This window comes from Physella acuta, unplaced genomic scaffold (assembly GCF_028476545.2).
Source record: "Physella acuta isolate Inbredline_101_S28 unplaced genomic scaffold, ASM2847654v3 ptg000017l, whole genome shotgun sequence".
Classification (NCBI taxonomy): domain Eukaryota; kingdom Metazoa; phylum Mollusca; class Gastropoda; family Physidae; genus Physella; species Physella acuta.
Window position 1 is genome coordinate 3,576,276 of NW_026731537.1, and position 10,144 is coordinate 3,586,419.

At 35.9% G+C, this 10,144-nt stretch overlaps 1 protein-coding gene across 2 annotated transcripts in view; it reads right to left on the reverse strand.

Annotated features, from left to right (window-relative positions):
• Positions 1–9,470, reverse strand: part of LOC131938345 (serine-rich adhesin for platelets) — a 47,631-nt gene extending 38,161 nt beyond the window's left edge. For both annotated transcript variants that reach the window (XM_059296362.1, XM_059296353.1), the window contains exons 1-4: positions 9,099–9,470; positions 5,734–5,851; positions 643–1,731; positions 68–106 (exon numbers count right to left, since the gene is read on the reverse strand). In XM_059296362.1, the coding sequence (XP_059152345.1) occupies positions 68–106; positions 643–1,731; positions 5,734–5,851; positions 9,099–9,115 (1,263 nt within the window). In that variant the 5' untranslated portion in view covers positions 9,116–9,470. The remainder of the gene's footprint in view (positions 1–67; positions 107–642; positions 1,732–5,733; positions 5,852–9,098) is intronic.
• Between the last annotated feature and the right edge of the window lie 674 nt (positions 9,471–10,144).

A 10,144-nucleotide genomic window follows, 5' to 3' on the forward strand; every position in this document is an offset into this window, starting at 1 on the left:
AAGAAGCTTATGTTCATGCACAGCTATGTTTAATTTAGTTTTATCTCAAACTAAAAATAAAACCTACCTTGAAGATATGATTAAGGTCACTTTTTGATATTTTACTCTGTAAAAGGTAATATGATTGTTAGAAGATATCAATATGTAAATAATCTTATACAGATGGACAGAAATCAATAAAATCTCACTATTAAAAACAAACAAAAAGAAAAAACAGCTTTAAATAACAAAATATAAATATGTTTGGATACTAAAAAATGGGTCAAGTGTGTAACAATGTAAGAGACTTAAATTAATGGCAGATAAAAAAATAACACTAACTTCGGGCTGCTTTTAATAACCAGAGCTTAAATTAAACAGTAGGGTGGGCAGTTAAATCAGACGTATAGAAGTTGGTGATAAAAGACCTTAAATAATCCTACCATAAATAGCTCCTTTACACTTAACTAGAAAGAGTTAATTTTAAATGTAAATAGAATGGATTTTATTGAATCAGAATCAGATCTTTTACTAGAGTAGTCTAGGTAATGGAGTAGAAGAAACTACTTTTTGTCATTTTTTAGAGGGGGGGGGGGTGTCCACTTACAGCTTTAATAGCATGCCTTAATGTTAGTACAATGACGACAAACTTTGAAAAGTTACCTCATCAGGCATGTGCAGTTTTAAAGACTTCTCACTAGATGGTGTGGCCTTGGGCTGGGAAGTTGCTGAGGCAGCTACCAAAGGTTTGGAATGCGGTGGTGTAATTACTCCATTAGGTAAACCAGAGCTAGGTTTTGGTGGCGTTGTTGGTCTTGGTGACAAGGACGTTATGTTAGTCTTACTAACAGAAGATGGTGACACTGTCTTGGTGATTAAAGGTGGTGACACCTGGGCCACGGCCTTGATCTGAGAACTTGGTGATGCCTGGATCACTGTCTTGTTTACTGAAGATGGTGACACAGTTTTGTTTACAGAAGGTGACACTAACGGGGACATGGAATGTTTCTGGGCAAAAGAAGAAGCAGCAGGAATAGGCTGAGATGGTGATTGCTTATCTTTGGCAGCAGAGGGTTGGGAACTACTTTCAACATGGCGGCTTGTGTGTTGGTCTCTGGTAGAGGGTGGCTTGTGTTTGACCAACTGAGACGCGGGCTGGGAGGATGAAGGTGGCATGACATCTTTCACTGGGGGCTTGTGTTTAGCTGAGGGTGGTGGGGTGGGTTCCTTCACAGGGTGATCCTTGCTACCACCATCCTTTGGTTTATGAGCTACAGGAATGTCTTTAGGGGAGAGATCAGGGCCTACAGGACTAGACAATAATGGTGTGACCATTTGTTGTGCTGGGTTTGTAGTCAACACTGCTTTGGGTTGCTTTGAAGCAGCACTAGAGAGCACAGGCTGGCTCTGAGGCAAGCTGGATGAGGACTGGCGTTTAGGTTCCACAGGAACTAATCCAGATGAATTATGTGTGGATTTGTTAGCTGATGAGGAGCTGGTAGACTGAGCAGGTGGTGGATGCTGACCCGTGTCCAGTGTGGGTTGTCTGGGCTGATGTTTACTAGCTGCAGCTTCAGAACCATCAACATCATCGCTAGCAACTTTATGTTTCTCTGTGCTTACAGGTTTTGGAACTGGGACAGCCTGTTTATACGGCCTGTTGCCATTTGTAGGGCCTACCAAGAGATTGAAATATGGTCCAAGAATAGTATGAACACTCTTTGAAACTGCATCACCTTCGTTTATTGGAATCTGGAAATATACAAGTAAATTTAGACATCAGAAAGGAGTTTCAAAATGTGTTTCTACTATAACAACTGTATTTTTATCAGCATACAGTAAAAAATGTAGCTAACCTGGAGCTAAAAATATAAACTAGGTCAAAGGATTGGTTAACAGACAGAATATAAAAATAAGACAAATGATTGTTGACAACCTAAGTACACAGGGTGTGCTGGCTATACAAATTAAGAAAGAGTTGATTACTTTATTAATTACAAGGAAACCAGCAAGGCCATAAAATGGTCTGGCAGGCTAGGGAACATGACATCTGTTCCAAGTGCAAGGACAAAGTGGGTAATGTGATGGTTCAGATATGGTGGCTTTGACAGCTTGTGGTGAACAGAAAAACAAACTGTCTAGGCCACTGTCCATGTAAGAATAAATACAGAAGACACTTTACAACACAAAGGATCCACACAGCCATTCTGATGTCACAGAAACAAAGTCGCTCTACTTTATCTGCTATATGGATCAGCTAGTCGAAAAAGGTACTTTCTCTTTTATTTTGCACCAGTAATTTAGCATAGATGTAAACAAAGGTACATAATTTTAAAGACGATCAAATAAACAGTTGATCACTATAAAACAACACTTGGATGCAAGTGGTCGATCATTCACGCATTTTAAATGAGTGATTCATTTCATTTACCATAGACATGAATATCCACACGTAACAGTAATGGTGAATGATAAAGTAAAAATGAATTGTTGAGAGTTCTAGCACCCGCAAGGTTAGGAAGTAGACGTCATTTATTTACAGTTTACTGCCTCCTAATAGACACCACCTGACAAGCCCCAATTCGTGAGCGCTAAGCCAGAGACCGAGTTTTTTTTTTTCAGGAGGTGAGTGGATGATACACGGCTCAGCGTTTAGCTCTACCTTTAAACATGGGAGATAAATGTTAGCTTACACGGCGATAGCACGCATGTCGACGACGTTTTGCTGATCCTCCGTGGCGCGTGCTGCTGGAGAAACGGGGAGTGGAGAAGAATAAAAGACGCCGTAATGTGTACAACGCAAAAAAAAAAAACACGCAACAACGGTTTGTTGGTACACACTCGAAAGCTGCTCACACTATGAGAGGCGCTGGGGTTTTAATGGGGGACAATAAACTGTGCGTTAACTAACTGCTGTTGCAATTCATTTCCAACCATCCTAAATACTGATGGATGATTTGAACCCAATAAATAAAAATAACACAGGCTTTAAAAATATACAGCTTAGACAATCACATTTTATTTTTGTAAACGAGTTTTGTCAATGAAAAAAAAAAACTTCGCGCGTAAAACCATGATAATGGTTTTAATTGAAAAATAAGAGAATGTTAATTAAGAAATAAGAATACAATTTGCAAACACGTGAGGTTGTGTGGCAAGAGAAGGATGGTTGCACAAGTGGGAAGTTGTGGATATGAATGTGGAAATAGGGTAATAGGAAATTGAAATACGACACACACATCGTAGGAGCAGGAAATAGCCTGTTTGAAAAGTCGGTAAGAAAAAAAAATTAAGATATGAATGTCGGCAAGGATCAAGTGCACGTCTGCTTTTAGCAAAAGGTGTATACCACAAACTTAAGCAGCATCAAATTATTCCGTGTTTATAGGGGAAAAATGACGTAAAAGATATTGAACAAAACAGACTATCAAAGATCAGTATCGTGTGCTGGGCCATGTTTGCTAGCAGAAAATGAACTCAGATACAAGAGTACCATCAAGGCTGTACTATCCAATTGTTGAAAGGAGCGAAACATGAATCACCGAGAGGGGGGACGACCCAGCTACCTGTACGGATGCTACCTGAGTTCAGGTGAGGCTATCAACCAGTGGTTAACCTGCACACGCCACGATGGCTATTTATTGCCTCAACACCGAAAGGCCAGTGTCACGTTCTAACAAAAACATTCCTCTTCTTAAATAAAAAAAAAAATTCCTAACCTATCAGAAAACAATAACTTCAGTACAACGAAAACAGAAGCTGCATACAAATTAACCTACACGTGCACGAATTTCCTACCTCGGGAATTTTATGTGTGTACTGTAATGACACATTACTAAACACGCGACATCCATGCAACTTTACACACAAAACAGTTGAGATTTTAAAATAATATTCCGATTCCTATCACATTTTAAGAAAAATCTGTATTGAAGGTCAGACTAAACAATGACAGACTGTAGCCACATGTCGGCACCACACAACTGATATATTTAAACACAACTTTCAGAATCATGCACCGACAAAAACCTTGAAGAGGAGACGTGTTTACTATACACAATCATACTGTTTACATTTTTAAACCGTACTGTAAGACTTTCTAATGTTGGTCTCTTGTTTTTTCTCATCTATTGCAATAGAAATTAACATCATCAGAAGCCGCCTAATAAGAACGTACGTTACAGTGAATAATGAAAGTTATGTTAAGCCAATTAGTGAACTTTTTAAATTACGTTTTTAACGCTGATCAATTAAAAAAACAACTGAACAAAAACCAATATGTAAAGTACGTTATGCAAATGAATGAAGGTGTATAGATTGTGCTTACTTAAGCAATCTGCGATAACTCTATCCCAGATGGAAACAGTGTGCTAACTACGAATACAACGCACCGCACGAGTAGCTAAACCAGGCGTTAAAAACTTGGGTGCATTAGCCTCGTTCTGATTGACGCTTTCATGGGAGCCTGACACGGTCTAACACATGAATGAACTGCTAATCACCGAAATAGCATGTGTAAGGGTCAGCAACGCACGGACAGGGGTCAACTGAAATGTCATATATTGACAATGTTGGGTTTAAATGTCGTATTATATGGCAAAATAGTACGCCATTGTACGAGGTCTAATCAATCACCAGCGACCATCGGTGTAACTTCATTTTTATCTGTAATACAATTTTAATGTTCTGCTTTAAAGGGCATACGCCTCAGTGAGTTCGACTGACAGTGGGAAACGATGACATACATAACTATAAATAGAATAGCTTTGTGGGAATTCCAGGAAAGAAAAAAATTCACATTACACAAGCTACATACAACCTAGGTCTAGGATAAATAAAGAGCACACTAGTGACAGATACCTGTACTGTTTGATAACCTGATCTACATTAAATATGTTTTTGGAATTAAAACTGTACTGATGGACATGTGCATTATTTAAAATGATAAATAAAATGCCTTTCTTCACTTTGACCAGCCCTAAACGTACATATACAATTAAATAGTTTACAGAAGAACACTTTGGAGAAGAGTAATACTTGCAAACCAATAGAGGATGTTGATGTGCATGGTACAGTATATAAAGATGGGTTTTGTAAATCTTATTCAGTTCTATGTAACAGCAGAGAAAATGTAGTTGGCAGGGGTTAGTTGCTAAGTTGTATTAATGGACTAAAATGAGAGGAAGTAAAGATAAATGCAACTGGCTTACAAGCTGTATTAGATGGACAGGGTTTTTGGGATATTTATTTATTGTTGGGCTAGGATGACAGGTAGCACATGTAAAAGTTACTGGGATATAAGCTAGAAAAAACAGGAAAGGGGAAGGGGGGGGGGGGGGGGGGGAGAGAAGCAAATTGATGGATGGAACATAAATGAACAGACAGAAAGAGGAATGTCACCACTGACAATTGAAGCTCAGTAAACACTATTTAAGTAAGCTACTCCTACTGCAAAACTATCACATCTTCATCTTGTATCATTCATGCCCAAGACACATGGGACAGATGAAAAGTTCAATGACATCAGCATAGAAGGGGATAGTGTGGTCAACACTATGCCCAGCCACCTTAGTTTACCTAATGTGAGCTGGGTGGACTCATGGACATCCTACAGACATGCGCCTGTGATCCGAGCTCGACACTTTTGGGTTAGCAGTTGTAATCACTACCATTCGACCACACCACCCCTCATACCTATCTTATAAAAACTATTTAAGAGACTGGCTCAGCAAACTATTGAAACTATGAACTTACATCAACTCTGCTAAATGAATTCTCCCCATGTGACACTTGAGGAGGTTCAGGTTCAACTAAGGGTCTTAACAGGTTGGCACGAGCTAGCCTAGCCTCTTCTCGCCTGCGTTCATCGGGTCTGAAATGTAAAAATATTTTAATAATTTACAAAATTTAAAATTAAGTGGTTATAATACCAATAAAAAATCAAACAACTTGGGAAAAACAAAAATTCAGAATTTTGCTCAACTCTCATTAGGATAGAATTACAAATATTTACAAATTAGATTACTAGACTAAGTATTTCCAAAATCAAACAAAAAAGAGTCCCACATAAACATGACTAAAACTTTGATACTAACAGCAGCCAAAAAGAAACAAATGCACCTAGGATTAATAAGCTCTAGATAGAAAACAACTTTAGTCTCCATTTTGAGCTGATGAACCAACAAAACGTACATTTAAAAAAACATTTTGGTGATTAGTGCATGTAAGTTGTAACACAATCTGTGTTAATCACAGTTTTAAAAGAAAGCTTGTCCTATACTTGTAAAATTGTACCAAAAGTATCTTATCTACAAACATTTGTTTTTATGAAAAGTGTTTTAATTTTTTGTCATGCACAAATTGTGTCAGGTCTAAGCACTAATATTTACAAATGTGCAACAACCTTTGATGCTGAATACCCTTTAAGAAGAAAGCTTTGGGTGTAATATTCCATGTACACAGATACTTTAACATAAAACATTTTAGTTAGATGAAACAAGCAGGCCAACCAATGCTTCTATATGTCAAGTTGAAATATTTTCACATGAAGCCCCTCTGCTGGGACGCCAGCTGTGAATAGTTTTTAATTTAAATCTGATACTCTCTAACATGTTGTATTAATCTAAACCACGAACAGCATGAACTTTAATTCTAAAGAACAACATAAAGTCTAATACAGGCTTAAACAATTGAGACATGCAGTTTAATTACACATGCTAAAGGCTTCCTACAGCCACAAATACATGTGCAGTTCAAGTATTAGCAATTTGTACTTTAATTTTGAAATGGCAAATTTTTTCAAACAATACATTTTAATAAATATTTAAATACTACACTTGAAAATATATTTTTCAATCTTAACCCTATAATCTAACCTGTGGAGATACTTAAGACAATAATTTTTGTTTTTTGAAGTAGCAAAATTTTGAACACCAAGAAAAACTAATTGAGGAATGATTTTAGTTTGAACACCTCAAGCTATAATTATAAACAGATTGCTGGTAAAAAAAAAAAAGGAGTCTAGCACAGCTGTTTCACCCTTTTTATATTTATGAGAATTAAATTAGTATCAAAGCTTATCAAATCAACTGATCTACCTATTGACTTTGATGAAATAGGAATCTAAACATATAGGATAAAATGTAACACCATCATTAATGATTTTTTTACAAATATTCTAGTGTTTGCAAATAAGTAAAGAACAAAAACTTTTAGCCATAACAATACATAACCCAAAGCACATGTTTTTACACATCTCAAAGCAATAAAGATTTGAGTTAAGGCAAAATTTCAGCTTCAGGTTTAGCGCAATTACAGCTTAATAAAGTTACTTATATTTGTATCCATCAACTATTAAAAAAGAGAATGGATATGGCATGGTCGAATTTGGACTTGTAACTGTAGCGTTCCCTGAGTTCATCCAGCTTTGATGGGTATCTGACATAGTGGGGAAAGTGAAGGCAGCTGGGCATAGTGCAAAGCACACCATCCCTTGATATGCCGAGGTCAAGAAACATGAACTCTACTTCATCTGCCCAATGGATTGCTAATGCTACATCTAAAGAAGGAAGGTCCCACTTTTCACAGTATCAAAGTATTGAGTATAAGTTTAAATTAATGATGTCTGACAACATACTCTTCAGAAAATACTTGTGTTGTTAGTAGCATTGTAATCTCAAGTTTCTTGTTGTGATCAGAAATTAGGGTGTAAGGCTTGTCTATGGTAGGGTTAGCATTGACATAACATATTATATTTGTATTTAGTGAACTACCAGTAATACAACACACTTTTTAAGAAGATTTTTGTGACATTATCTTACACTCATATAACACATACCCCATAGTATAACGTATGTATAGCAAAATATGCTATATGTCATTGTATCTGACATGTGTTCTTATAGAGTAATAAATTAGCCCTAAAGTAATTCTAACATCTGAGAATCTTCTTCTTCTTAATCCCATTAGCGCCCAAAACACATGGGGCAGATGAAGTAGAGTTTGAACCCAGATTTGAAATCGAGACTCTTGGGTTAGCAGTCTAGCTCTCTTCCGTTAGGCCACGAACATATGAGAATAGACTTTTTTTTTAATCACTAGATTCTAATTGGTGTAGTGCTGTTGGCATTAAAAGACATCATCTTTTCCCATTCAGACCCCAGACACATGTAGTAGAGCTCATCTCTTTCAATAACCTCCGCATTAAGTGGTATAGTGTGGTCAGCACTATGCCCAGCCAACTGTGTTTCCCCAATGTGAATCAGGTACCCATCAAAGGTGGGTGGACTCCGGGACTTCTTAAATCTCGGGATCCGAACTCGAGAATTTCAGGTCAACAGTTGAAAGCTATTAGCCTAATAGACTAATCGACAAGTACTATTATTCAGTTAATTCAAATATAAAATTTTATTCTAGACTAGATCTAGGAAAATGTTTTCGTTCTATGCCTAGCAATAAACTTCAGAGAATAAATTTAGATCTACACTATTTTATATAGAGTCTAGATTAGACCTAGCTCTGGCTGTGTCAAGAAGTCTAGATCTAATCAAGATCGAGAATAGAACTATTTGAAAGAATGTTTAGTTCACTTTTAAAATTAATAACTAGATTCTAATGAGGATTGAAAATTATAAGAGCAAATTAAATAAGTTAGAGCCGCTAGATACTACTAGGTAACTAGACTAGAACTAGATCTAGAACCGAGAATCTAGATCTAGTTCTAACAAAGTAACAATGATAATCATTCAATCATCAACATCAGTATCTGAGTATGCCTGAGAATGTCAAGGTGTTAGTAGATCTAGAAATAATCTAGTCTAGATCTAGATTCTAGAAGTAGAGGAGTAGAGGTAGAGGTGTTTTTATTCATTATCATAACTTTTAACAATGAACTTGAATGAACCATTCGATTAAATTCTATAATTAAGAATAGAGTCACAGAGATTTTAGATCTAGACAAGATCTAACTAATGTAAAATAAGTTTGAAATTGAAACAAAATTCTGAAACTTAGTCAACTGGATGACAGCTGCCATCGATCGGGATACAAGAAACTAAACTTCCAGTGTAGACTAGACTTTCTAGCTTTACTCTTAAATTAAAAGATTGATAAAAACTTACCTGTTTTCCATTGGCATCTTATATTTAACTAATATCAACTAATGGTGATAAATGATGAGACACTACATGTGCAGCTCCATTTTGAAAACAATAAGATCAACAAATCCGATTGATTGCAGTTACGACTACGTGAGTATCTTCTTGTATAAATCTGGTTTTAGGCTACATGTTGATAGTTTGTTAGATGATACTCAGGCAACACTAAACGTTCTGTCAAATTGTACTAACTAGTACAAATGCTGAATAACAATCAGTAAAATCCATTCCATTAACAAAATCAGTTCAAATGATTATACACAAACTTAAAAATGAAAGGATAAATCATAGCTATATTTGCTTTGCACACATCCTCCATGTAAGACCATGGTGGGTATTTACAAGTCTTAAAAAATTACTACGCACCACAGCACAAAATATATATTTTGCATCATGGTCGTTACATTAATAATAATATTTAAAATGTACTAATAATGATATATCTTTATATTATCCAAGTTAAGAACACAATCCAAATGTTTTACGATGTGCTGCTCATAAAATCCACATAATAAATGAAACTAGTTTCTTCCGCGACTTGAGCGTGATGAGACTGTGACGTCAGAATGTAGGTCATGTGACCCCCAAGAGCTTTAACAAATTATATCTTGGTACTTTCGATTTCACGTTCTGATTTTTAGTAGTGCTTGCGAAAAATTAATGTGCGCGGTTAAGTCTTTGATCTAGATTTAGAACTATTCTAAAATGAAAATTATTCTATTCAAACTTGTTTTAAAGCGGAATGATTTTTTTTTTACTTTTTAAAAATTTATTGATGTTTCATTAAATCACGAAGTCTCTAGGCTAAATTAATTGACTCTCAAATAATGAGAAAAATAAAATACCAACCAACATAGATCTACATCCTAATTTTAAATCTAAATCTGTATAAATTGTAATAAGTATTTTATATTATTTGGAAATATTTTGGTATAATGTGGGTTTAATAATTTAGGTATCGACCAAAAAATAAATATTCGATTGCTGCTTAGTGACACACTTATAAACAG